The sequence below is a fragment of the Cavia porcellus genome, unplaced genomic scaffold (assembly GCF_034190915.1).
Source record: "Cavia porcellus strain 051 isolate PalLab524CR breed Dunkin Hartley unplaced genomic scaffold, mCavPor4.1 scaffold_32, whole genome shotgun sequence".
NCBI lineage: Eukaryota > Metazoa > Chordata > Mammalia > Rodentia > Caviidae > Cavia > Cavia porcellus.
Genome location: NW_026947515.1, coordinates 35993097 through 36020623, shown reverse-complemented (window position 1 = coordinate 36020623; position 27527 = coordinate 35993097). Strand labels below are relative to the sequence as shown.

The 27527-nt window shown below is 51.6% G+C and overlaps 3 protein-coding genes across 26 annotated transcripts; 2 read left to right on the top strand and 1 right to left on the bottom strand.

Annotated features, from left to right (window-relative positions):
• Nucleotides 1–55: 55 nt before the first annotated feature.
• Chrne (cholinergic receptor nicotinic epsilon subunit) lies at nucleotides 56–25129 on the bottom strand. 23 transcript variants are annotated; one of them, XM_003466289.4, is made up of 12 exons: nucleotides 4634–7593; nucleotides 4271–4413; nucleotides 4128–4172; nucleotides 3922–4031; nucleotides 3628–3783; nucleotides 3177–3277; nucleotides 2711–2911; nucleotides 2522–2636; nucleotides 1140–1254; nucleotides 869–1055; nucleotides 683–789; nucleotides 56–607 (listed from the first exon to the last, which is right to left on the bottom strand). In XM_003466289.4, exons 1-12 carry the CDS (start codon nucleotides 4677–4679, stop codon nucleotides 452–454), a joined length of 1482 nt encoding a protein of 493 aa, XP_003466337.1. In that variant the 5' UTR covers nucleotides 4680–7593; the 3' UTR covers nucleotides 56–451. The 23 variants fall into 23 exon arrangements, 22 of the variants coding, with proteins under 22 accessions (XP_003466337.1, XP_063097847.1, XP_023419331.1 ...); XM_063241777.1 differs by having other exon boundaries at nucleotides 2522–2911; nucleotides 3177–3783; nucleotides 4634–7605; XM_023563563.2 differs by having other exon boundaries at nucleotides 2711–3783; nucleotides 4634–7603.
• On the top strand, nucleotides 1254–7595 carry CUNH17orf107 (chromosome unknown C17orf107 homolog). Of its 2 annotated transcripts, XM_005002137.4 has the most exons (4): nucleotides 1254–1484; nucleotides 1585–1770; nucleotides 1886–2164; nucleotides 2244–7595. In XM_005002137.4, the coding sequence occupies exons 1-4, from the start codon at nucleotides 1419–1421 to the stop codon at nucleotides 2334–2336; spliced, it is 624 nt and encodes a 207-aa protein (XP_005002194.1). In that variant the 5' UTR covers nucleotides 1254–1418; the 3' UTR covers nucleotides 2337–7595. The 2 variants fall into 2 exon arrangements, with proteins under 2 accessions (XP_005002194.1, XP_005002193.1); XM_005002136.4 differs by having other exon boundaries at nucleotides 1886–7595.
• On the top strand, nucleotides 14794–27325 carry Gp1ba (glycoprotein Ib platelet subunit alpha). Its single transcript, XM_063241764.1, has 5 exons — nucleotides 14794–14892; nucleotides 19065–19333; nucleotides 19640–19769; nucleotides 24325–24457; nucleotides 24679–27325. The coding sequence occupies exons 3-5, from the start codon at nucleotides 19708–19710 to the stop codon at nucleotides 26725–26727; spliced, it is 2244 nt and encodes a 747-aa protein (XP_063097834.1). The 5' UTR covers nucleotides 14794–14892; nucleotides 19065–19333; nucleotides 19640–19707; the 3' UTR covers nucleotides 26728–27325.
• The last annotated feature ends 202 nt before the right edge of the window (nucleotides 27326–27527 follow it).

The following is a 27527-nucleotide window of genomic DNA, read 5'->3' as shown; positions in this document are numbered from 1 at the left end:
GCCCAGCCCACACAGCAGAACCCAACTAGGGAAACAAAGATTTCCCTGGATAACATTGTCTAGAAGCTCACAGACCTAGAGAGTTTATAATCCCAGCAGTTAAAGACTGAGGCAGTAAGAGCTAAAGGCAAGCCTGGGCTACACAGTGCATTCAAGGCCAGCAAGCGTAGCTACGCGGTGAGACCCCATCTCCAGGAAAAGGCCAGGAGCAGCGGGGAGGGAGGGGAGCAGCGAAGCTCCGCTCTCTGAGGATTCGGGCGGAGGGTCCCCTGGCTCGGGCTTCTGACCCCAGCACGCGGCCACGCCAGCCCGCATGTGCACGCTCAAGCCCCACTGGAAGTTCGTAGAGTTCATTGTCAGCAGGGGGAGAAGCCGGTGCTCAGGGGCAGCAGCTTGTTTCTCAAACCCCATGTCCTGCCAGTGTGGGCGGGAGTGCGGCCTGCAGCCCGGTTCACGGCTGGATGCAGGGCGGGTACGGCAGCGCGGGCACTTGATTGAAGTAGCCCCCGAGGAAGATGAGGCCGGAGCCCACGCTGAAGAGCACCAGGGCGGCCCAGAAGCAGACGTTGTCAAGGGCCTTGCCCATGCGCACCCAGTCGGACACCTCCTGGAAGAGAGGCACGGCTGAGTCCCCGGGCGGGTGGCTGTGGTGCCCGGCAGAGTCCGCTGGCTCCTAACCCACCTCGCTGATCGTCTCCTGGTCCCGCGTGCTCTCGGCCACGAAGTTCACAGCATCCACACAGCAGCGGATCTCGGGGGCCGCGAGGCTCAGGCTCTGGCACAGGGCAGCTGGTGGGGCGACGGGGCCGGGTCATTCCGAGCGGCCCCCGCGGCGGATGCCCGGTCTGCTGCTCAGGTCGGTGCTCACCCGTCCAGGCCCCGTGCCGGTGCCTCTGCCCTTCGAACACGAGCTCGCTGCGCGGCTTTTTCAGGATCAGCTCCTCCGCGCGGAGCAGTATGCCCACGGAGGACGCCCGCCTGGGGGGCGCTGGAGCTCTGGCAGCCTCGGAGGGCGGCGCCGAGCCCAGGAGGCCCGGCAGCAGCTCCAGTAAAACCTGGGGGCGGGGCCAGCTCTAAGCCCCGCCCCGCCCAGGGTCCCCTAGGTCCGCCCGGCTGCCCCGCCCCAGCCCCAGCCTCACGTGGCGCAGCCGCGGGGACGTGACGTGAGTGGTGGGCGTCCGCAGAGACACGTTGAGCACAATCACGCAGTTCATGACAATGAGCGTGGCGACCACCATGACGAAAATGAGGTATCTGAGGACCCGGGGCGCGTGACCACAGCGCCTGGCTCCTCTGACACCACCACCGCCCTCTGCCTCCAGCTGCTGCTCTGACCTCACAAACACCTCTTGGCCAGGCGGTGGGGATCCGCCCCAGCCGCTCCGACCCTTCCACCCCTCCCACCACCTGCGGCGGCCATGAAGGGGACCCCCAGCTCCCTGGACACCCTGCTGTGGGTCTTCCACTATCACAGCTCCACTGAGGTGAGGCTCCTCGAAGAGCAGCATCGGAGGACCTCTGGGGAGGCCCCTCCTCCTGCCCCTGCGCTGGACCCACAAGTCCACCGCCCTGCTCCTCCTCCAGGTGGCGCTGCAGCCCCCAATTCTATCTTCCCTGGAACTGGCGGTGGCTGCAGCCCATGAGTATCTGGAGCACAGGTTCAGAGAGCTGAAGTCCCTGAAGCTGCAGGAGACCAAGGAGCCCAGCCTAGGGCTGGTGCTAAGAGAAGCGGCCGCCAGCCTCGGGAGCTTCAGCGCCACCTTGTTAGAGGTGGGGGGCTCTGGGGGTGTGTGTGTGTGTGAGGCACTGTGCGGAGAAAACAGGCCAGGGCAGAGGGCCGCGGGATACTGACCCGCACACTAACTAGCCCTGTACCCCAATGCAGATATCAGCCCTTTGGCTACAGCAAGGTGTGCCAGCACTGGACGGCAGCAACAGCAGCCTAGACCCAACCGCAGACGCCGGAGACCCGGGCGGAGCCCTGGCCCGGGTGGCTCGGGCTGCCCAGCATGGGGCTTTGCAAGCCAGGGCTGCTGCTGGCTGGGGCGCCAGGCTCCTGGTCCAGGGGGTGTGGCTGTGCCTGTGTGGCCGGAGTCTGCAGGAGTTCACTTCATTCCTGCAGCAGTGGCGATGCCAGCTGGGCCTTGAAATTCCCGGGGAGCCAGTGAGTTTGGGACGGAGGCCATGTCCTTTGGGGGCTAAAGATGGGGCTGAGGAAACTGAGCCGGACTGTCCCCCAACAGAGACACTCAGGAGACCTCAAGATGGTATCCAGCAGCAGTGAGGAGGACACGGGACCAGAGCACCCATCATCACCCTGCTCCACCCGTGTCTAAATAAAGTCCACCGGGGTGGAAACAGCCGAAATTTCTCCTAGAGGCGCTGGGCTCTGGCCACGCCCCCTGGCCACTCCCTGTCCCCGCCCCCAGCCCACCTGGCCCCGCCCCCAGCTGGTGGCCCCACCCCCGAGCTGGTGGCCCCGCCCCCGAGCTGGTGACCCCGACACCCACTCTGTCCTCACTTGCCCAACAGCGGCACGCTCAGAGATGTCTCTGGGGTTTTCTGAGCAATTAGGAACAAGAAGACAGTCTGGGCCAGCAGGACGTTGATAGAGACGGTGCATTTCTGGCCACCAGCTAGAGAGAACCCCCAGTGAGAGCAGCCCCGACTCGCGGGGCGGGACCCAGTGCGGGCGCGGGCTCGCGCTCACCCTGCGCCGGCAGGAAGTAGGCCAGCACCACCAGGCCGGAAATGAGGACGCAGGGCACGATGATGTTGATGACGTAGAAGAGCGGCTTGCGGCGGATGATGAGCGTGTAGACCACGTGCGTCTCCCCCTGGGGGTGCGCAGCGCCGCCCCGGTGGTGGCGGATCGCCCCCGGGCAGAAGTCGATGGCCCACTCGCCGTTCTCTGCGGAGGGAGGCGCGGTCGGCCGGGGCGCCCCCTGCTGGCCCTCCAGGCCCGGCGGGGTGGGGATGCGGTGGAAGGGGCGTCCCGGGGCGGGTGTGGGGAAGGCCCCAGCGAGGAGACCGACTGGCGGGCAGCTGGGCCGCTGACAGCCAGGCTGCGTGTGTGCTAGTGAGAGCGGGCGGCCCGCCCCTGAGCCCCTGAGCGGGACCCTGCCAGCCGGCGCTTCGGGCAGGGCCGGGAGGGCAGGGCAGGGGGGAGCTGTCACCAGTGAAGGCCTCGGTGTCGATGTCGATCTTGTCGATGGGGTCGCCGCTGTCGTCCACAGCGAAGACGAACTCCACTTCTTTGGCGCTGTAAGTCTGCGAGCTGTGAAGGAAGCAGGACGGCCACCCGGCAGCTTGCACCTGCGAAGGCCCCACCCTCTGCCCTGGTCCTGTCTGCGCACCTTAACTCCCTCCCTACTCCGTGTCTTGTTTCTCGTGATCCTGGGTCCGAGTCTCATCCCAGCCCTTCCTGCCGTTATTGAGACGGCTCTGGCCGCCTTGCCCAGGCTTGTCTCCCACGCCCGGCCCAGCGCTCCTCCTGACTCAGCCTCCCTGCAGCCGGGACTGAGGCCGACCTTGAACACCAGCTGCGGTGCGGAGGTCGCGTCCCTGTCTGGCCAGCCCCCGCCAGGCCCCCCACGATGAGGAGGGGGCGCCGAGTAACCCTCCCACCGGAAGACGAGCGAGCAGTTCTGCCAGTCGAAGGGGAAGTAGGTGACTTCCACGGCGCAGGTGCTGCGGTAAATGGCGGGGGGCAGCCAGGTCACGTAGCCGCCCTCGTAGATCAGCACGTTGGCATCGTAGGCCACGTCGAACTGACCGTCAATACTGTGGGCTCAAAAAACCGAGTTATCTCACAACAGGTCCACCGAACCGCGTCCAGGCAGACTGAGCGTCCAGCCCCCCCCCCCCTCCCCGGGCTGGCTGCCCAGAAAGCAGCCTGGCACTCAGACCGCCGGCCCTCACTTGTTTTCCAGCACGATCTCTGGTAGCCACACGTGGTTGGAAGGGACCCTCAGGGATTCCACACCCCCGAAGTCGTCCTTGCTGTAGTTGAGTCGGTAATCCTGCCAGTCCTGAGAAGGGGGGACGGAGGGAGGGCCTTCCTGTGGGGATGTTCAGGAGGTGCCTGGAGGGGAGGCTCAGGGCCCATGCCCCCGGATTACACTCACGATCCCAATCCACACGTTGGTGGTGAGGGTCTCCTCCTTCTCGTTCTGCAGCAGAGAGGTTACTTCAGGGCCAGAAGTGCACACTGGAGCAGCGCTCAGCTGGGGCCAGGAGTGGGGCTGGGCTCGGGCGGGGAGGCACTCACCAGGGAGATGAGGTTGGTCAGGGTGACCTTGAGGCTGACGGTGACCGTGTCCTCCGGCCCCCTCACTGGCCGGCATTCTGGGTCATAGTTGTCGAAGAGATGGTGATAAAGACTCAGCTCCTGGTTCTTGGTCTGCCCTCTGCCTGCGGTGGGGTCAGGAGAGAAGATGCTGGACAGGACGGGGTAGGGCCCTCTCCTCCCCTCCAGATGGCCACAGGTTCCGGGGCTGAGTCTCTCTGCATCTGTCTCCCGAGCCAGCAGCACTGTGGCTCAGGACTAAATACCCAGTGCTCAGTCCGTGTCTGGACTCCCTCTCCCCTCACACGGGCATCTGTCCACTTGCCTCCCCAACCCTGTTCCTACCAAGCAACCCCAAGAGGAACAGGACGCCCAGCAGAGCCCCTGTCATCCTGCTGTCCGCTTCTCTGAGTTATTCTGAGCTCTGGCTCACTTGGGTGCCTGTGTGCCGGGGAGGAGGGCGTTAGTTCCGGGCTGGGAAGGGGACTGTCACCTAATCCTCCTGTCCGCCCCTGCTGTGGCTGAGGCAGCTGCCCCATCCTGGGCTCTCGGCCCACACCCCGTCCCAGCATCCTTTGCCCAGTCTTCAGCCAGCTGCCCAGCTGCAGACCCACTCTCTCTAAGAGATACGGGCTCCGGACAGCACCTGGAGACACGCCCCAGCAGGCACAGGGATGTGCTTTCCACACACGCCGGTGGTGCCCTTTGAGTCAGCTGCACTTTACGGCAAGACTGCTTGATGACCATGTCTATGGAGGCGGACGCTCCTTGGCTTCCATACTCACCCATGTGAAACACACTGTCCCTGTCACCACCCACAGCCTGCCCATGGCCACGCTGACGCCGTTCCTGTCAGCAGAGTCCGGTGAAGAGGAAACTCCACAGCTACCTGATACTGAAAGCAGCACTCGCAGGATCACAGGCGCCAGCTGGCAAATAAGGTCCTGCTGTGCAATGCAGGTCCCCCACTTCCTGCCATAGCCGGGTCCCCAGGTCTGCCTGTCTGGTCTGACCCTTGCCAGGCTTGTTTCCCTATGCTGTTCCCTGCTGCCACCTTGTGGCCATTGATGATAGTGCTGCCCTCCCCAACCCGCTGTCCAAAGGGCCTGCACCTCAACTGGTCCTGCTGCTTAAAGTCTTGAACCGCTCTCACTGGTCATCTGGCAAAGAAAACTGATTTAGGAAGTCGGGAGAGCCGGGGTGCTGTGAATCCATAGCTTAAAGAAGCTGCTGGCCTCAAACTGAGCAATCCTCCCACCTCAGCCTCCCACGGGCAGGGACGGTAGGGGTCCACCACCACCATGCCCGGCAGAATACGCACTTTCTATCCCTTACACCTCATTTCCTTATAACACCCCCAACTTCCATTGTCTTTGGCCTATCACCCTAAAGACGGGATGCAAGCCGGGCATGGTGGCTCACACCTGTAATCCCAGCACTCGGGAGGCTGAGGCAGGAGGATCGTTGCGAGTTCGAGACCAGCCTGGGCTACAAAGTGAGCCCAAGACCAGCCCAAACTGCACAGTGAGACCCTGTCTTAAAAAGACGGGGGATGCGAGTCAGGTGAGGTGACATACACCCTAATACAGCGCTTAGGAGGCTGAGGCAGGAGAATTACTGCCAGTGTGAGCTACAAAGAGGTGAAGGCAGTCCGAACCGCATAGTGAAACCTGATCTCAAAACAACCGATGTAGTGTCCAGACACTGAAATATAGCATTGTCAAGGAAATGAGGAGGGTGCAGGCAAAGACTGCATGAATAAAACCCAGAGTGCATGGGAACTATCACAAAGGATCAACAATTGGATGTCATCCTACTGAAAAGCTTTTGCACAGCAAGAGAAACCACCACCAGAGTGAAGAGCCAGCCCCAATGTGAGAGAGAAAGTTTGCCAGCAGTTCCTTAGACAAAGGATTATTATTGAGAATGTATAAAGAACTCAAAAAAGTCAGTCCTCCCAGATTTAAAGACCCAATCAAAAAATGGACATCTGAGACAAACACACACTTCTCAGATGAAGATATACAAATGGCAAACATGTGAAGAAATGTTCACCATCACTGGTCATTTGAGAAATGCATATTAAAACAGCCCTGAGATTCCAGCTCACCCCAGAAAGAATGGCTGCCATCAAGAAATCAGGCAATAACAAATGCTGGAGGGGTTGTGGGGGAAAGAAGCCCTTCTCCACTGTTGGTGGGAGTGCAGACTGGCACAACCATTGTAGAAATCAGTGTGGAGATTCCTCAACAAACTAGGATTAGGGGCTGGGGATCTAGCTCAACAGCATAAGCACCTGCCTTGCAAGTGCAAGGTCATGAGTTCAATTCCCCGGTACCAAAAAACCCCCAAAACCAGGATTGGAGGTCCCATTCAACCCAGTTAGGCCCCTTCTGGGTATCTTCCCAAAAGAAAAACATGCCAGGTGTGGTAATGCATGCCTGTAATCCCAGCACTCGGAGCCTGAGGCAGGAGGATCATTATGTTGGAGACCAGTCTGGGCTACAAAGTGAGCCCAAGACCAGCCTAAACTGCATAGCAAGACTCTGTCTCAAAAAGACAAAATTAAAAACATACCACAATGATACTATACCCATGTATATAGCAGCATAGTTTATATTAGACAAGTCTTGGAAAAAACCTAAATGCCCATGAAAAACCTAAATGCCCATCAACTGAGGAATGGATAAGAAAGATGTGGTATTTCTTTACAGTGGAATACTACTCAGCCATAAGGAATGATAAACGACATTTTTATAGGTAAATGGATGTGCTTTGGATGCATATATATTAGTGAAATAAATGTCACTCATGTATAAACATCATATTGTTTCATTAGTGTGACATGCTGAAAGAAAAAACATTATTTTGTCCCAGAGAAAATGACTTCACTCAAAACAACTCAGCCCACACCTGCCCTCATTTTAACTAACCCACCGTGAGCGATTTTGAGTTGATTTTTGGATGTCTTCAGAAATTTTAGATGCGCTATAAGGTTTGGGCTTTTTGCCTGTGGCTATCCAGTTGTTCCAGTATATTTATTGAAGATGAAATCCTTTCTCCACTTAATTGCTTTTGCATCTTTGCCAGAAGTCAATTGTCTGTTACATGGGTATTTATATTGGTACCCTGGTGGTTTGTCATGATTGGTGTAACTTTGAGATAAGTCGTGGGATTGGGGAGAGCTGGAGCTCTAATTTTGTTCCTTTATCAAAGTTGTTTAGACTATTCTGAGTCTTGTATTTCTACAGAAATGTAAGAATCAAAATGTTAATTTTTATGAAAAACGATGTTGGCATTTTGATAAGGGATTGTGTTTTCTGGTCTTTATTATTTTCTTCTATTCATTTTTGGGTTTATTCTCTTATTTTAAATTTCTTATGGAAAGATAGGATGGTTCATAACTGCCTTCATAAATGTGCTTGGTGTCTTAAAAAGCTTTCTGGAAACTGTTAGGAGTGGGTAATGACCCATGATGCATTACACTCCATCTTAATAAACACAGTGTACCAGAAAAAGAAAGAAAGGAAAGAGGGAAGGAAAGGAGGAGGGAAGGGAACCTCAGGACCCGGCAAGCTGGGAAGTGAGACGCAAGCCCCCGAGGACGGCAGAGACTTGAAAATGCGAGCGAGGTGCCAGCCCCGCTCCCCGCTGAGCCCGGCTCACCGCGCTGGGAGCTCACGGTACCTGCAGGGGACCCGGGGCACAGGGGACACAGAGGCCTCCAGCGCCCGGTGAGCTGTTCAGGGTCAGCCCCAGCACCGGGCGACAGGCTGGTGGCCGCCTTGGCCAGGGACCAGCGGAGCTCAGAGCTCTGAGGCGCTGTGGGCTGGCTCCAGGTCAGGGGAGGTGGAGGCCGGTTCAAAGTGCAAAGCGCAGGAGCTGAGTTCAAGGCGGCAGGGAGCCAGGCTCCCCCGGCAGGAGGCACAGGAGCAGTGCGGCCGGCCGACTCCCGCCTTCGGGTCAGAATCCAGCCTGAACTCCAGAGCACCAGAGGTGCGGGCTCCCCGGGCACACTCCCCTGCGCTGGACCTGCCCCTGGCGCTGTGCGCATCAGCGCGGACCTGGACCCTGGCCGACCTCTGTGCCTCCCAGTGACAGCACATGTGCCTTCAAGTGAACATTGTGTCCTTTTCTTCTTTTGTTTTTGTTTTCTTTTTTCTTGATCGTGTTCTCGTTTTATCTGAGCTGTTCCCAGGTTGCTGACGTTGTTCCTTGCTTGTTTTTATTTCTCCTTTCTCTCTTTCTCACCGGTCTCCTTCACCAGGTTCCCAAAATGTTCTCAGTCTGCCTCGTCCTCCGCCTGGCTTCTGATCTCCTCCTCTTCTGTTGCTCTGCTTCCCCCCCGCCCCACCACCCCTTTTCAACTTGCTCCCCTCAGGGTAAAATCACCATGCCGAGGGCGTATGTACTATGTACAGTCTCTGGGTTGTTTTAGATTTTGTTATATGACCGCCAATCTAGTTCATATGGGCAAAGGTGGCAAATTACCAGTCACCGAGTCTGCCCGTGTGTGGTGCCATTGTCATTGTGACTCCTGGGATGGCATGGCCGAGCCCACCGAAGGGTGATGAACCACACCAGGCCAGCGCCAGGGCACCAGGGGCTGGGCGAGGCGGGGAGCAGCTTCTTACCCCCGGTAGATGGGAGAGGAAGGAACTTGCACCAGACTGAAAACCCAACAGCTGGCCACACCCCTGCGGAGAAGGCATCTCAGAAGCAGTAGCTGTAGAGTTACCCGCCACAGGCAATTTACAAGCATCAGCCCAGGAATTAAACTGCAATTTAAAAAGATAGAAAATGAGACTTCCAGCTCACCCAAAGCAAACCTGGCAGGTCAAGAGGCCCAGTGATTCGGAGGTCCCCACCTGCGCTCCGGAAGGGGTGGCAGCCGGAGCAGCAGCAGCAGGTGAGTGGGGCTCTAGAGGAAAGCCAGGTCCAAAGTAATTTCCCAGCTAACTACAGAGAGGGCGGCCACGGCGAAAGGCACCGCGAGTGACTCCAGGGCAGATACAGATGTTAAAAGAGAGTTTAGGAAAATGATGGAAACCATGAACGCCAGCACAGCAGAGACAAACCCTTGAAAAATGCAAACAGCGAACCAGGACATTAAAAATCCCCCTGAAGCCGGCCTGGCGGCACACGCCTGCAGACCCAGCATCTAGGAGGCCGAGGTAGCAGGAGGCCGTGAGTTCAAGGCCAGCTTGGCCTACAGAGAGAGCTGATGGCCAACCTGAACTGCATAGCAAAACCCTGTCTCAAAAAGACCAAAGAAAGAAAAAGGAAAGGAAGTTATGTACGCAGCAGAATGAGCAGTGTGGAGAGAATATCAGATAGGGAAAACAGGGCTGCGGTTAGCAGTTGAAAGCCAGAGTCAGCGATCTCCGCCAACAGGAAGCCGCTCCCTCGCCAGTGACTCCGGGCGGCAGCTCGGAACAGCTGCAGCTGCTGCCGGTGGCTTGGGGCCACGCTGCTGTTCCCCGGTCGTCACTGCCCTCCCGGTGACGACACCCCAGCTGTCTGATCGCGGTCCCCTGCGCAAGCAACGCAGACAGCTGCCCCTTCTTTGTGAACAGAGAACGGTTCAGGAGTGGCCGGTGGACGGCCACCTGCCAGGCTGCCCCTCTCGGGGCCAGGCTGAGGGCTGGGACCTGTCTGGGTGGCTGTGTCGGGACGTGGTGCACTGCTGATGCCTGAAAATCCTCTACTGCACACACGACTGTGAGCACAGGTAGAGGAATGGGTGAAGCCTTTAGCTTCCTACTGAGAATCCTCCTTCGGCTGTGTGCCCCACAGGATCTAGAGCCACTCAGAGAGCTGCCGCCCTGGCCAGCGCCGATTGGTCCTGGTGGACACCGACCCACGCCAGGCCAAGGCAAGTGCTTCACGGCGGTTTTCCCAGACAGGATCTCAGGAGAGCAGAGTCTCTCCCGCCGCCATAAGACACGAAACGCAGATGCCCCGGGCAGCTGGGGTTCCTGGTGTCCTACGTGCGGTGAGAGAGCACACAGCTGACAGGGAAACAGAAGCGGAGCCTGGAGAGGGCGGCAGCCTTCCAGCCTCCCATCCCAGAAAGGCCTACGGCCAACACATCTGTCTCCTAAAGCCTGGTTTCTAACATGTCTTCTGGTTACACGAGGACCCTCAGCATCTTTACAATAAACCCCCTTTCCCTGGGTGAACATATTAGCGTTTTAGTTGCACATTGTGGTACACATACTGGCACACACAGTGGCACACATAGTGGTACACATACTGGCACACACAGTGGCACACATAGTGGTACACATAGTGGCACACACAGTGGCACATGCCTGTGATCCCTGCACTCAGGAGGCTGAGGCATGAGCGTCAAATTCAAAGCCACCCTGGCTACATAGTGAATTCAAGGCCACCCTGCACCACAGAGCAAGATTCTGTATAAAATAAAATAAAATGTGAAGGGGGAGATTTTGAAGCTGGGCATGGTGGCACGTGCCTGAAATTCCAGCGCTCAGCTGAAGGAGGATTAAGTTTGAGGCCAGCCTGAGCTACACAGAAAAATCCTGTCTGGGGCAGACAAAGGGCTGGGGGTGGAGCCCCACAGCAGGTCACTTGCCTACCACGAGAGGAAAAAAATAGAGACAAAAAATTCCTCTGTCTACCTCTTCCCTTGCCCCAAAGATTAGTAGCCTGTGTAATTCCTTCTAGACAACAGTCTAACGTGTATACCTGTGTGCACACAAACAGGCGCACAGCTGTCCCTCAGGACAGTGTAGAGAGCGACCCATACCAGCATAAGCCTCGCTCATCCTTCTGCACGTGCGTGCGTGCGTGTGCATGTGTGTGTGCATGTGTGTGTGCCACTGAGAACTGAGTCCAGGCTTCACACTCAGCTACATCTCCAGCCCTTTTCCTCATTTCTAAATTTTGAGATAGGGCTGTGTGCGGCCTTGTAATAGACTTGTGATCCCAGAATGAGGGAGGCTGAGACAGGAGGATCCTTGTGAGTTCAAGGCCAGACTGCACTGTAAGGCCCTGTTTCTGGAAAAAAAAGAAATTTTTAAAATGGGCTCTCACTGAATCACTAGATTGCTCTGAGCGGGTTTCAGTTTGTGATCCTTCTGCCTCAGCTGCGAGCACCGGGGTTACAGGTGTGTGCCACCACGCCCTGCTGCCTCTCTTTAAACTGTACCTACTACTGTACTCCACCGCTCGGGTGCCCCACCGATGACCTCCAGATACACATTTAATTTGTAACCACGCTGGGCTTCGTGATTGCTCACCCTACAGCAGTGAACAGGTTTGTCATTCTCTTTGGCCTATTTTTGCAGACATATCCTCAGGACAAATTCCTAGCAGTAAACCTGCAGGGCCAAAGAGTACCTCGCCCCATTTTGTGGTGCCCATGTTAGGGTTTATACCTGGACGCCGCCACCCCCAACTTCCTGAGCCTGCAGCGGGGGTTTGGGAGGAACTTGGGTCTGGGAGTGTGGCATTCACGGGGCACCGATCTCCCACGGACTTACGGCTACCTGTGATCCTGGGAGGCGAGCCCGGGGTAAGGAGATGAATTATGGAGGTGCGGTCTCCCCGTCCTCCCTCCCTCGCTGGCTCTCTGCTGCTCCCACCACGTCACGGACTGTTTCTCCTCGGCCAAGCCACCCTGCTGCGGAGACGGGCAGACTACGGACTAAACCTCTACAATCTGTGAGCCAAAACAAATCTTTCAGGGGCTGGGGATTTAGCTCAGCAGCATAAGCACCTACCTTGCAAGCAGGCAGTCGTGGGTTCGATCCCCGGTACCGATAAAAAGGAAAAAGACAAAAAAAACCCAATTTCTTCCTTTGACTTGTGTCAGGTAAATCTTCCCAGCAACAGAAAAATAATGACAACGAAAGCTGAAGCCAGAGCCTTCCCACCAGGGACATCCTCAGCGCTGCTTTGTCACTTTTTAATTTTGAGTCAGCGTCTCACTAAGTTACTAAGCTGCCCAGGCTGGGCTTGAATTTTGATCCTCCTTCCTGAGCCTCCCAGAGTTTTAGGATTACAGGCGTGAGCCGCTGTACCCAGCTGGTTCATGTGTATATTTTAGAACAGCGGATGAGTGCAGGGACTTGGGAGGCTGAGACAGAAAGATTCCCCCAAGAGTTCGAGGTCAGCCTGGACTACACAGTGAGACCTTGTCTCCAAAATAAACAAACCAAAAGCCTGTCGATTATCTTTGTCAAATCATGCACCCACTTATACAGAAACATAGAGCGTGGGGCTGGGGATTTAGCTCAGCGGCATAAGCACCTGCCTTGCAAGCAGGCGGTCGTGAGTTCGATCCCCGGTAATGATAAAAAAAAAAAAAAAAGAAAGAAACGTAGAGCGTGAGGCCCCCTGTTCCCTCACAGCCTCTCAGGACAGAATCCATCAAAAGGTCTGTTTCCCCAACTGATAGGAAAAACTACTACCATTATTTTGATTTATATTCTTAAGAGATGAACATCTTTTTTTCAACAGACATACTAGCCATACACAATGTATTTTTTTCCTGAAAACTACCTATTAATAGCCATGAAACAGAATATTTTCCTAACGTGAGAACCTGCTATACAATGACGATAAAGTATTACATTAATGTAGAAAGTAAGGTTAATTAAATTAATGCTGTCAGGACGAAACCTAGCTAGTTATCAAAAAACACTTGATGAAGCCAAGTGTGGTGGAGATACTCATAATCTGAGCTGTCAGGAGGCTGGGACAGGAGGGTTATGAGTGCATCCCCACCCTAGGACACACAGTGAGACCCTGTCTCAAGAAAACAAAAGCAAAAACAAACAGAATCATTTGATGATTGAAAACCTATCAAAATAACCATATTAAATACAAAATGAAGCCCAATCATGTACATAGCAGCATAGTTTGTAATAGCCAGATCTTGGAAACAACCTAAATGCCCATCGACTGACGAGCAGATTATAAAGAAGTATTTTTATACAGTGGATTACTACTTGGTCATAAAGAAGGATAAACTGGAGACTTTTATAGGTAAATGGATGCAATCTGAGACCACACTCATTAGTGAAATAAAAAGACACTTGTGTAAATTATCGTAATGGTTTATTAGTGTGTGACAAGCTGAAAGAGTATATGTGTATGCATATGTACATAAAAATCAGTTACACTACTGATTTCTCTGAGTTCGCTGAAGGGAAAGATTTGTGCCGGTATTGTTCAGACAATTGAATGCAGATGGCTTGTGCTCCGGATGAATGATTTGGGGATGACAATACACAGTGTACCATTGTTGCCTCCTGATTGATATATTTTGAAAGTTTTAGATTTTTTTTTTTCTCCTTGAAATAAAAATGGATTTGGAAAAAAAAAATGAAGCTCAAAATGAAGCCTAATGGGGCGTGGTGCGCACACCTGTAACCTAGCACGCAGGCTGAGACAGGAGAATTGCTGCAAATTTGCAGCCACCCTGGGCTGTACAATGAATTCAAGGTCATCCCGGATTACATAGTGAGACCCCATCTCAAAACCTCCCCGCCAAAAAAGGAAATAAAAATGTGGGGGAGAGAAAGAGAAGGAACTTGGTAGTGAGGAGGATGCTTGCTGGCCTGGAGGACGCATTCCCCTACAGTGCTGGCGGGAATGTAAGCAGCCACTATGAAAATCAGTACTGAGGTTCCTCAAACCACTAACAATAACTGGGCATGGTGCTGCTCACCTGTAACCCCAGCACCCAGGAGGCCGAGGCCAGAGGGTCGCCCTGAGTTCAAGGCCAGCCTGGGCTACACAGCAAGACACAGTCTGAACTCCCCACCAAAAAATGCAAAACAGTTGGGCGTGGTGGCTCATGCCTGTAATCCCAGCACTCGGGAGGCTGAGGCAGGAGGATCCTTGTGAGTTTGAGGCCAGTCTGGGCTACAAAGTGAGCTCAAAGCCAGCTTGAACTGCATAGCGAGACTCTGTCTCAAAAACAAAAACAAAAATGAAAACAAACCCCCCCAAACCCTAAAAGCCCAAAAACCCATTCCTTGGTATATACCCAAAGAAATTCAGTCAGCATACTATAGATACCTGCATGTGCATGTTTATTGTAGCACAATTCACAATAGACGAGAGGCAGCCTCTATGCCCATCGACAGATGAATGGCTAAAGAACAAACGGTATATATACTTAACCACTAAAAACCCAATTTTTCCCAGTGCAGTGCCGCACGCCTGTGACCCCAGCCCTTGGGAAGCTGGGGAGGATCACTGTGCATTTGAGGCCATCTGGAGACACACAGTGAGGTCACGGCCAGCCTGAACTACACAGTGAGGTCCTGTCTCATAAACAAACAAACATTTTCTTTTTTGTGATGAGTGTCTCTGCAAAAAATCAAGTTGTGTAAAAAGCCAGATTCAGCAAAAGAAATAATGCATGTTCTCTCAAATAGGTGGGCCCTAAAAAAGATGACAAGAAAGGGCAGGTGATTCACAGGATGGTGTGATCAAAATACATGATGGACATCATCCCCACGGGAAAGTGGGGGAAAGGGGACTTTGGAGGTGAAATGGTTGAAGCATGTAGTGGGCGTGTGTGAATCTGCCATCGTGGAGCCCACCGTATAATCTGCATAATCAATGTGAGTAATTTGTAAAAGCTGGGGAGCTGGCCGCGGTGACACACACCTGAAATCCCAGCACACTGGGGTTACCTGGGCAATTGAAAACTTCCACTCTGGGTTTTTGAGACAGGATCTCGCTGTGTAGTCCGTGCTGGCCTTGAAGGGTCACCACACTCAGCGGGGCAACTTATCATTTAGTTAGACTCTGTTTATTTTAAAACAAAACATAAAAGCCTGGGTGTGCAGCGCGTACCTATAATCCTGCACTCTGAGAGGCTGAGGCAGGAAGGTCATCACAAGTTGGAGGTCAGCTTGAACTACATAGAGTTCAAGCTCAGCCTGGCCCACACAGCGAGGCTCTGTCTCAAAACAAATTTTAAAAAGGGCTGGTTACCGGGATAGAGTCCAGTGTCACAGTGCCTGCCTGGCAGGCGCAAGGTCCTCAGTGCAATTCCCGGCACACAAAATAAATCAATAATAAAAATTTAAAAACCCTAATTAAAAAGGCTGGTGCGATAGCGAGCTCAGTGCACATCGCAAGGTTCCGTCCCAGTGCTGGGTGGGGCGGGGAGGAGAGGAAAAGGAATGAGTGGGTCTAGGGATCCAGCTCAGCCTGGAGTACTTTAATCCCAGTACAGAAACAAAACCAGACACTGAGATAAAGGTGTTGCACCTATGGATTCAGCTACCAGGGTTCCTCTGATCCGGGAGTCTGCGTGAGGTTCAGGGTCCAAGAAGACCTGGTAAGAACTCCCAGTTCCCAAATCATTTGATAAGATGGGAATCCCTTAATAAAAGGGATACAAGAGCCAAATATATGGTGGCGAGTGTGACATGCGAGTTCCCACTCCTCTGATCTATGCTCATCACCAACAGTTAGTATTTGTACCACTAGGATTCACAGTAGACCAAAGTCACTTTTTAAAAAGGACAGCTGACAGCTGCTTACAGTGTTGAGCATTCCCTCCCCCCACCTAGGAATTCCGTTCCTGGTATTTATCCAAGAGAAAGGAAAACACATGTCTGCAGAAGATTTGCCCACATATTTATTGATAACAGCCAAAAGCTAGAAATGCACTCCCGCAGGATGCCAGATAAACCGCAGTAAACCGGTGCACACGCTGAGGGCCGGGTGGCGCAGGGCTGGAGCACTTGCTAACATGCAGGGGGCCCTAGGTTGATTCCAGCAGCACCCCAATAAAAGGGAACACTGCCTATTACGTAAACATGCATAGCACGAACCTCAAAGCAATCTAGGGAGGTGGCCTGACCTGAAAGCACACTGCGTGCGACGCGGCTTCTGGGAAACAACCACGTGGAGCTGCTCCGGGAGGGCAGAGACCAGATCAGTGGTGGCTTGGAGGACGGGCCAGGAAGGGACAGTCGGGCTCGTGTCAGGTGGAAGGAAGAGCTGTGTATTTCTGTCCACGGAGACACTGCTATTTAATTTTAAACTTTTGTAGACTGGGGATTAGCTCAGTGGCACAGCGCCTGCCTGGCAAGTGCGAGGTCATGAGTTTGATTCCTGGCACAAAAAGGGAAGTCGTACTGTTTAAAAGCACGGCAGAAGCCTGTGCAGAGGGGTGAGAGCTTGGCATTGTTTGACTTTGTTTATTTTCTGGGGTGAGAGATCACACCCGGGCCCTGGGCACACTAAGCACCCGGTCCCTACTGCACGACACGCCAGCGGTTAAGTTCATTCCACTTTGTGAAGGATAACTGGGCACAAAATACAGACTAAATACAGGTCCTACTTTCCTTTCTAGCACGTTACCTTCTCACTCCCTGTGAGGGAGCACGTATGTACACGCGCGTCCTTTATTTGTAGCGGGTTTAAACCCAGGAGGCCCTGAGCTACACCTGGAGCCCTTTTATCTGTCTGTCTGTCTATCATCTGTCTATCTCTTTATCTATCAATCATCATGTTTATCTATCATCTATGTGGCCCGAGGTGGCCTCAACATTTGACCTTCCCGCCTCGGCTCCCTCGTAGTGGGGTTCTAGGGGTGCAGCCTCATGCCTGACTAAGGAACACGCTATTAACCCGCGGAACGTTCTGTGAAGTTTTCATTCATGACAGCTGGTTTCATCTTTTTCTTCCCCTTCCATATTTTCTTTATAAAAGCTCACTTGATGCTATAGTGAGGTCATGAAGTGATACTTCCTTTAAATATTCTTTGTTAGAGTAGAACTATTTGTCACAAATATTTCTCCTACAAAAATACATTCTAGGGCTGGGGGTTTAGCTCAGTGGCTTAAGCGCCTGCCTGGCAAGCACAAGGTTGTGAGTTCAACTCCCGGTACTGAGAACACACACACACACACACACACACACACACACACACACATTCTAAATTGACAATGGAAAAACATCAGGTCCTTAGTTAACTATTAGTGATTCTGTTCTATTCTTTTGAACAAAAGCAACATAAAGGGCAGATACATATGTTTTACAGCTTACAGCGATCTCATACCTTTGCAAGGCAATCTTGGTGTTATTTGAATTACTTAGCATGTTGCATTTCATGACTAGTTTTTATGGAGAGATTTAATTTTTTCTCTGACCATGTGATCCTTTCTATTTAAGGATATATAAAACCAAACTTTTGTTTTCCTTTGAGACAGGGTCTTATTCTATAGTTTAGGCTAATCTCAAATTCCCATCTTACTTTAGTGTCTCAAATGCTAGGATCACAGGTTTAGGACACGGTGCCCAGTTGTAAAAACAATTTAAAAAATATGGTGCATACACCTGTAATCCCAGACTGGAAGGCAGGAGGCTGTCATGAGTTCCAGACAGCCTGAACTATGTAGTGACACCCTGTGTCAAAAACAGAAAAAAATGCAATTAAAGTTAATTTACCCCATATGATCTAAATATAGAGAAAGCTGGTTCCTACACTGGATTACAATTTCTTTGTTCCTATCATCCAACAGTGACAAAAGGCTTTACTGAGCAAAAATCCAGAAATGGGAAGTTCTCTTTGCTTTATACCAAGGCTTTTAAAAAAAATTGTTAACTAAAAAGAAGTATTACTATATACATATACCCTAAAACAGGGAAGTACCTATCCATGAAGCAAGGAAACAATTTCAAAGAATACCTGGTAGAGCCAGGCGTGGTGACACGTCCCAGTAATCCCAGCACTCAGGAGACTAAGGCAGGACAGTTACAAGTTCGAGACCAGCCTGGGCTAAAAGCGAGCGCAAGGCCAGTCTGAACTGCACAGAGAGACCCTGTCTAAAAACACAAAAACAAAACAAAACAACCACCACCTAGTAATGAAATGACAATCCAAGATTTCTCCTTGTAACTGAGTCTGTTAAACTTTTAAAGAACAGATTTCATATTAATTTTATACAAATTGTTCCAAAAAAATAAAAAGGCAAGCCAACTAATTTCCTAAAGGTTTTATTTCATTTGATAATATAAAAAAATAAAAACATAGGCCTTGTTTACTTAGAAAATAAATGTACAAAACTGTATATGCCAACCAAATCTGAAAGTTTAATTGAACAAAAATTGTCCAGTCTGATAGTTGAGTTTATATAAATGGAGAGATCTTTGTTTTGATGAGTTAACTCCAGATTATAAAGATATCCATTTTCCCTAAAATAATATTTTCAAATGTTTAGAGATCTTTTTTCAAATTTTTTTTATTTTTTCAATTTTCTAATTTACCTCAAATGTTTAGAGATTTAATGCATTTTTTTTTTTTTTTTGTCTTTTTAAGACAGGGTCTCACTATGCAGTTCAGGATGGCCTTGAGCTCACTTTGTAGCCCAGGCTGGTATCCAACTTGCAATGATCCTCCTGCCTCAGCCTCCCAAGTGCTGGGAGCCACCACACCCAGCTAATGCATTTATTTTTAATATGACAATATAAGGCTCCATGAATAGTTGAGTCAGTTTTGAAAAAAATAAAGGCAGGAGGAATTACCAGCTATTAACATACACTACAAGCTAAGCGTGGTGATGTGTGCCTGTAACCCCAACACTCTGAGGAGGCTGAGGCAGGAGGATCACCATGAGTTCAAGGGCAACCCGGGCTACATGGCTAGCCTGGACTACACAGCGAAACCCTGTCTAAAAGAAAGAAAAAGAGAGAGAGAAATGAATTTCTACTCAAAGACATCACAGAGCACTTCCCACTGTCATCTGCCTGGCATGTTTTTATTCATTCATTTAAGAAATATTTAAGTACTACACTGGAGTACGGCACTGTACGGCACTGGAGTACGGCACTGGAGTACGGCACTGGAGTACGGCACTGGAGTACGGCACTGGAGTACGGCACTGGAGTACGGCGCTGTACGGCACTGGAGTACGGCACTGTACGGCACTGGAGTGCGACGCTGTACGGCACTGGAGTACGGCCCTGGAGCCGCAAGAATGTATAGTGCTCGCGGGCTGGGCTTTAGCTCAGCGGCTGAAGTGCCTGCTTGGCAAATGCGAAGTGGTGAGTTCAGTCCCCAGTACCAAAAGTAAAGGATGTAGAGCGTGCACAACGGTGAGCACAGGCTTTGCAGAAACACATGGCCTTTCTGGGTAAGGGCACAGGGGTGGTTCATTCTCCAAGAGAGACAGCTTTTCAGGCTCAAGGATACTGCTTGGTGGTCAAGTTCTTGCCTAGCATGGGTGACGTGCTGGGTTTTATTCCTAGCACCACAGAAACAAGAAAGAAGGAAAGAAAGAAAAATACTTCTCTCTCTGTCTCGCTCTCCATCTCTCTCTCTCTCTCTCTCTTTTTTTTTTTTTTTTTAAGATAAGGTCTTGCTATGTAGCCCAGGTTGGCCTTGAACTCACTATGTATGCCAGGCTGGCCTTAAACTTATGGCGGTCCTCCTGCCTCAGCCTCCTGAGTGCTGGATTTACAGGTCTGTACTACCATGCCGGTGAGTATCATATTTTCACCAAGTAAAGAAATGGTATTTTGGCAGAATCATTGTTAAACTATAATAAAAAGACAGATAAAATACATGAAAACAAGACATGAGACGCAGAGTAGACAAGACACTTATTAAGTTTTCAATCTCTAGCTGGGGATTTAGCTTGGTGGCTTAAGCACCTGCCTGGCAGCATGGGGTCATGAGTTCAATCCCTGGTACCAAAAAGATAAAAAAGTTTTCAATCCCCCCTCAGTTCATGGAGCAGCTCCCCACGGCCCCTCATAGCATGGGGCTGGTTTCTGAGTGTCTGCTGTCCCAAAGATTGCCATTAGAGAGACAGACAGACATTAAAATGAAGTTTCTAACAAGTTTGACAGGGTGCTGTGGAATTTATAACACAGTAATTAATCCAGTCTAGAGAGAGCAAAGCACAACTTCCCTCCTGGAATTGGTTCAGAGCTGAAGCTACCAGTGTGCAGGCAGCCGTGTTCAGAACCCAGGAGATGCCAGGGCGACCCCACGTGCCAGCATACTGCTTTGCCATACAAACGTCAGATAGAAACCTATTCCACCTGCGGAGACTCCTTAATTCTGACTCGGGATCAGCGCCGTGAGGCCCTTCCCCTCCTCCATCTTGAAGTGATTAGGTCTTGATATGTTTCCCAGGCTGGCTCTGGCTGCCTCGGCTTCCCCGTGTGGGACTCCAGGTGTACACGGCCACGCCCGGGGGAACCTGGACTTCTTTCTCCACCTGGTGGTAACAGGGCAGCACCTCCCTTTCCCCTGCTAGAGCAGTACCAGAGAAAACTGGCGAAAACAAAGGCTTACATAAAATCCAGAATCTCATAACGTAATACATAAACGTCTATGTTTCCACTGAAAATCATCCATCTCACCAGGAAGGTGCATTTTATTTTGTTTGTTTTGTTCAAGACAGGGTCCCACTGTGTAGTTCAGATGGCCTTGAACTCATGACAATCTTCCTGCCTCAGCATCCTGAGTGCTGGAATTACAAGCATATGGCCCTGTGATCTTAAACTGAATTTTAAACACCCAGAGGATGGAGACAAAATTATTTGAAAACAATTTTAAGTCAGCATGATAAAAATATTTTAACAAGGCATTATGGGGGCATAAGGCTTTGGATTCAATCCTGAGGACCAAAAAACCAAAAATAAAAACAGGAAAGGAGAATGAAATCATGCACATAAAGCCACAGCGTGGACCAGGCAGGTCCCAGCACTTGGTGACTGAGGCAGGAGGGTCACCACAAACTCAAGGCCAGCCTGGGCTGCATAGTGAATGCGAGGCCAGCTTGAACTACATAGCAAGATCCTGTCTTGGAGAGAGAGAGAGAGACAGACAGACAGACAGAGACAGAGAGACAGAGAGAGAGGGAGAGGAACCAAGAAGAGAGGCAGTGGGATTCCGCCCTGCGGCAGGGAAGCTGTCACACTGGCCCCCCCGGTTCAGCAGCTGCAGGGTGCGAGCTCGGGTGCTGCCATAGACGAGACTATCACTTTGCTCGCCCGGCTGGCTCCACAGCCTGGTTCCGGGCGCGTTTCTGGCTGCATGTTTCCGCGCTGGTTCCCTAGCCTAGGGAAGTGTGTGAGGCAGCTCATCGTTTGTGGACTTGAGACAGGGCCTCATTATGTGTCTTGCATTCCTGGGCTCAAGCGATCTTCCTGACTCCGCATACCAAGCGGCTGAGGTTATAGGCACATGCTGTTGTACCTACCCCAGCAAAGCATTTTTTAAAGCACATGTATTTCTTTTTCAGTCGAAATTATCTATTGAGGCAGGGTCCTGCCTGTAGCCCAGGCTGGCCTTGAGGTCATGGCAAACCTGCTGCCTCACCCCTGTGCTGAGTTACAGGCGTGCACCACCACTCCCACCAGAATATATTCTGATTTACAACTGAAAACTCTAGCTGATACTGATGCAGGGAAAGCCCACAGCCTCACCAAGTATAGTGGTACATGCCTGTCACAGCAATGATCAGGAAGGTTGCAAGTTGTAGCCCAGCCTGGGCAATTTAGTGAAAACTTATTTCAAAATAAAAGCACAGAAAACGGGCTGGAGATGTACCTCAGTGCAAAGTTCTTGGGTTCAATTCCCCAATACCAAAGCCAAAAACAAGCCCAGACGCGTCAGGGCCGCCCTCCACATCGGGGCTTCGCTATGGGACCCTCCTCGACCTTCTGATGCTGACGGCCTCGCTTTCTCCACATTTCCTGATAGTTCTTTTTTCACTTGAGAAACTAAAGGAAAGTCCATGAATTCATTCATCAGACTCAAGGTCTACCCGTGTCCAGCCAGCAGCCAGTGTGTGCGGACAGTGGCAGGCCCGGGTGTGCGCCTCGTGAGAAGGGGCGGTGGCTGGGTGCCTGCAGCAGACCCCTAAGGTGGTCTTGAGAAGCCAGACTTTCCAGAGGGAGACACTCGGAGTTAGAACCTACCAGGGAAGTGAGAGTTGGACAGAAGGCCGCGAAGGGGTGAGGAGAGGCCCTGGCACACAGAAGAGACCAGGGAGGGCCCAGCAGTAAAGCTATGCCCAGGGGAAGATGAGCACGTTTTTAGTTCCACGAAGTGGAGAGTGGAGAGCAGGGGAAATCGGAGAGCTGAGAGACCAGCAAGAGACTCCGCAGTGAGAGAATGGATGGAGTCTCGGAGAGGGGAGATGGAGAGATGTGAGGGAGACCAGCGATGAAAATCCGGAGGACGTGGTGACCCCTGGATGCGGGAGAGGGAGGAGTGAGCAGCAGGCGTGGTGTTCAGGGACTTTGTCTGCACTTTGGAATGGTTAGGTGAACAAGGACGTGGTGGAATCAGTCAGCAAGGAGGATTTTTTTTTTTTTTGAGACAGGGTCTCTGTAGTTCAAATTGGTTTGAAAATCACTTTGTAGCCCTGATTGGCCTCAAACTCATGGCAATCCTCCTGCCTCCTAAGTGCTGGGATTACAGGTGTGCACCAGCACACCCAGCCAAGGAAGAGAAGTTATTTGGATGAGGAACTCAATTTTGAAGATGTTTTTGGGCTTGTGAGACATCCAAGGAGAGGAGTCCAGCAGCCAGTTGGACGTAAGTGTTTGGTCTCAGGAGAGACTCAGGAGAGATCACAACAGTGATCTAAGTGCACCCATGTTTATAGCAGCACAATTCGTAATAGCAAAATCTTGGAAACAGCTCAAATGCCCATCAGCTAAAGAATGGGTAAAAAAGATGTAGGTTTTTAAAAATATATAATGGAGTATTATTCAGCAATAAAAGAGGATAAGCTGGAGACATTTGCAGGTAAATGGATTAACTGGAGCCCATACCCTAAGTGAGATACACTAGATGGAACTCACGACTGCGCGCTTGCAAGGCAGCTGTTATGCCGCTGAGCTAAGTCCCCAGCCCCTCAAAATGGTTTTAATGATTTCAAGTCTTTTGGGTTTTCATAGAAAATCATTATCTTCAAGTGCCTCACCTTAAAATGTGTCCGGGAATTTTTAGTTTCTCTAATGTTTTCTAGTTTTCTGTATATAGGTCTTATAAATTTCCTGGTGAGATTTATCACATTTTATATTTTAATATTCATGTAACTGATGTGTTTTGTTTTCTATGTGAGAATAAAGTTTTGCTTTTGAGTTAGAAAAAGACTCTCAAGAAAGGGAGCCTAACTAGAGACTGTGATGTGTGAGACGCTGGGGTAGCGGCAGTGGGTAAAGGCAAGGTAAGGATGAAGATGGCTTCAGGTAGTTATGGAGCATGAGAAGTGAGCCTGGGACGGGGGCACACACGTGTCACCTGAGTGGCTTGGGAGGCTGAGGCAGTAGGATTGTAAGTTTACCTATCCTGGGCAACTCAGGGACATAAAAAGTTAAAAAATACAAGGAATGTAACTTAGTGTGGGGGTCCAGGGTTCAATCCCTGAGAAGAATAAAGGGGACCTAAGAGGAAACAGATCTGAAGGCAGGTTTACTGCTCAGGGAAGAAGGAGAGACATTCACACGGGAAATCAGGAAGGTTCCACCAGACAGGTAAGAAACCCAGAAAGTGTCACTAGTCATGAAGGCCAAAGAGATCCCTAGGAAGGGGTGCTCCAAAGGAGGGAGTCCTGGGATGCAAAACACAAATAATACTGCAGAAGTGTCCCACGGATGGAGGGGATGGAGGGCACTAGCACCTTTTACAAAAATCAAGATAATAAAGCAGTGGGGGTGGGAACCAGCTTCTGGTGAGGAGCGAAGGCGGTGAGGAAGGAGAGAATTAAAACCAGGCATCTCAAAGAATGCAGCTGTGAAGGGGCAGGGGTGGCATCTTGGGTGGGTTCTTAAAACTGGACAAGAGGGGCTGGGGATTTAGCTCAGTGGCATAAGTGCCTGCCTTGCAAGCAGGTAGTCGTGAGTTCGATCCCTGGTACCGATAAAAAGGGAAAAAAAAAAAAAAACTGGACAAGAGTGTTGGCTGCAGTCCAACCAAGATCCCCCAGTGTGGAAGGAAAGGGGGAGAAATGGGCTGAAAGGGGGGTTGGGGAAAGTTATGGAGGGAGGCGATAAGGGCTTGCGTCTCCTAGGTCACAGGACTGCCTGCCAGGCTGGCCTTTCCTCCCCCTTCCTGTCCTCTTCCTGTCCCTGGCCTGGCCCGCTCTGGAGCTAGAAGAGGGGAAAACCAGGTCACACCCTAGAAGAAACTCTGCGCCCTCGGAGGTCTCTGCTGCCTGTGAGCGGGGCTGGGGCTGGGAAGGAGGAAGGGCTGGAGGAGGGGAAGGAGCCGAGGACCCCGAGTTAGTAGTTCAGGCTCTGGGGGCAAGGGTGGGACAGGGGAGCGGGAGGCTGCGGACCCCGAGAGCCAGTGGGGCGAGGGGATGGGGCCTGGAGGAGTCATGAGGAACTGGTGGGGCGTCCACTCACGATCCCCTCGTCCACAGGTCCCCATGCCTCTCCTCCTCTTGCTGCTTATGCTGCCAAGCCCCTTACACCCACATCCCGTCTGTAATGTTGAGATCGAGGTCTCCAGAGCGGGCAAGCGGGTGATTGTGAACTGTGAAAACATGAACTTGAACATGCTGCCTGCAGACTTGCCAGCAGACACGGCCACCCTCCACCTGGGTAGGAACCCCCTCGTCACCTTCTCCCTGGAGTCCCTGGTGCCCCTCACTCAGCTTACTCAGCTGTACCTGGACCACACTGAGCTCACCAGTCTGGAGGTCGATGCACACTTGCCGTCTCTGAAGACCCTGGATATCTCCCACAATAAGCTGCAAAGTCTGCCCTTTCTCGGGAGGGCGCTGCCTGCGCTCAGCACTCTGGACGTCTCATTCAACCAGCTGACTGCTTTGCCTCCTGACGCCTTTGATGACCTGAGCCAGCTCCATGAACTCTACCTACAAGACAACAAGCTCAGGACTCTGCCCCCTAGGCTCCTGGCATCCACATCCCAGCTGAAGAAGCTCAATTTAGCCAACAACGGGCTGGCTGAAGTTCCCCCTGGGCTCCTGAATGAGTTGGAGGACCTCGACACCCTCTTCCTCCAAAACAACTCCTTGCAGACAATACCAAAGGGTTTCTTTGGGGACCTCTTCCTGCCTTTTGCTTTTCTTCATAGCAACCTTTGGCATTGTGATTGTGAGATCCTCTATTTTCGTCACTGGCTGAATGACAACCCCAATAATGTCTACTTATGGAAGGAGGGAGAAAATGACAAGGCTATGACCCCCAGTGTATCCAGTGTGCAGTGTGCCAACCTGGCCAACGTACCTGTCTACACATACCCAGGCAAGGAGTGCTCCGCCCTTGGTGACAGCGATGACATATCCTATGATGACTATGACACAGACCCTGAGATTTATGTGCCTTCCCAAAAGACAGTGGTCAAGTTCTCTACCAACACCCAAGCCCACACAGCCTATTTGGGCCTGCTCCACTCAGAATCTATTTCTCCTCTGGACAGACAAACGCCACAAGAATCCACTAAGAAACAGACCACGTCCCCACCCACATGGATCCCGGATTCCTCCACATTCCTAACGTTCACAGAATCTACATTCTCTAAAACCTCAAAACTCACTACTGAACCCACAACCCTGACCACCCCAGAATCTACTGCAACCTTGACTACAACAGAGCCAACCAAAGCTCCAACCACCCCAGAATCTACTGCAACCTTGACTACAACAGAGCCAACCAAAGCTCCAACCACCCCAGAATCTACTGCAACCTTGACTACAACAGAGCCAACCAAAGCTCCAACCACCCCAGAATCTACTGCAACCTTGACTACAACAGAGCCAACCAAAGCTCCAACCACCCCAGAATCTACTGCAACCTTGACTACAACAGAGCCAACCAAAGCTCCAACCACCCCAGAAGCTACCACAACCCAGACCATTCCAGAACTTACCAGCACAGCCCAGAACATCCTGGAATCCACCACCTCAACTGCCCCAGAACTTACAACCTTGACTACCTTAGAGTCCACCTCAACCTCAGCCACCCTAGAATCTACTACTCCAGAACTTATAACCTTAATCCCAACAGCCACCCCAGAATTTATGCCAGCGATAAGTGAAGCATATTTTGATGGCTCCAGAAATGACCCCTTTCTCAGCCCTGACCTTTGCTGTCTGCTCCCGCTTGGCTTCTACATCCTAGGTCTCCTCTGGCTCCTGTTTGCCTCTGTGGTCCTCATCCTGCTGCTAACTTGGGTCTGGCATGTGACCCCACAGCCTGTTCCCCTGACCACATACACCACACGCCTGGAGGTACAGAAAGGAAGGGAAATAACCATGCCCAGGGCCCGGCTTCTCTTTGTTCGAGGGTCACTCCCCACGTTCCGGTCTAGCCTCTTCCTGTGGATAAGGCCTAATGGCCATGTGGGGCCTCTGGTACCGAGACGGAGGCCTTCAGCGCTGAGTCAGGGTCGCGGGCAAGATCTGCTGGGCACAGTGAGTATTAGGTACTCTGGTCACAGCCTCTGAAGGTGAGAGATCTGGGTGACCCTTGAGAGGCTTGCGCGGGCTGCCCTGTGGGGATCTAACTGGTGTAAGACGCAAAGGATCACAAGTCTTAATTACTTTTCCTTTACCTGAAGCCTCTTTCCACATTCAGGAATACAATCCCAGCCCCTCCAAATCAGACAGGGTAGCTAACAGGAGGGAGCTGGGAGGGTCATGGAGCCAAGCTCCCAGGGCTACGCGGGGGACACCAGGCCATACAGTTACTGTCATTACATTTGGATTTTTTTCTTATTTTTCAGATATTCATTTAAAAATTTGGGGGAGGGTGGTTTAAAGCAAATAGACCAGGACTTTGGATTCAGCTCAGTGGCATAAGCGCTTGTCTAGCAAGTGCACGGCCATGAGTTTGATGCCTGGTACCAAATTAAAAAAAAAAAAATCAAATAGACCAGTGCACGGCTCCCACATGCATCTGTACAGAAAATCTGGACACTTATTTTTTCAGAACATGAGTGCTGATTTTTTAGATGTCATATGAATTAACCCCCTCTGCTTAGCACTTCCTAGCTTTCATCGTAACTGTATAGTATTTGTACAATAAAGATATTTTTAAAAAGAAGACAGTTTCCTTTGGAGAATTACTGGGGTACCTGTCACAAGAACTCCCAGGGTCCCAACTGCTCTCACTCTGGTTCCAGCAAACCTCACTGCACCCACTCCTTCCCCTGCCTGGCTTGGCTGCTCTCCGGCTGGGGTGGCCACCCGCCAGCCATAAGGTTATAAGGTTCAGTCCAGAACAGAACAGTGAGCCTCCTGGAGTC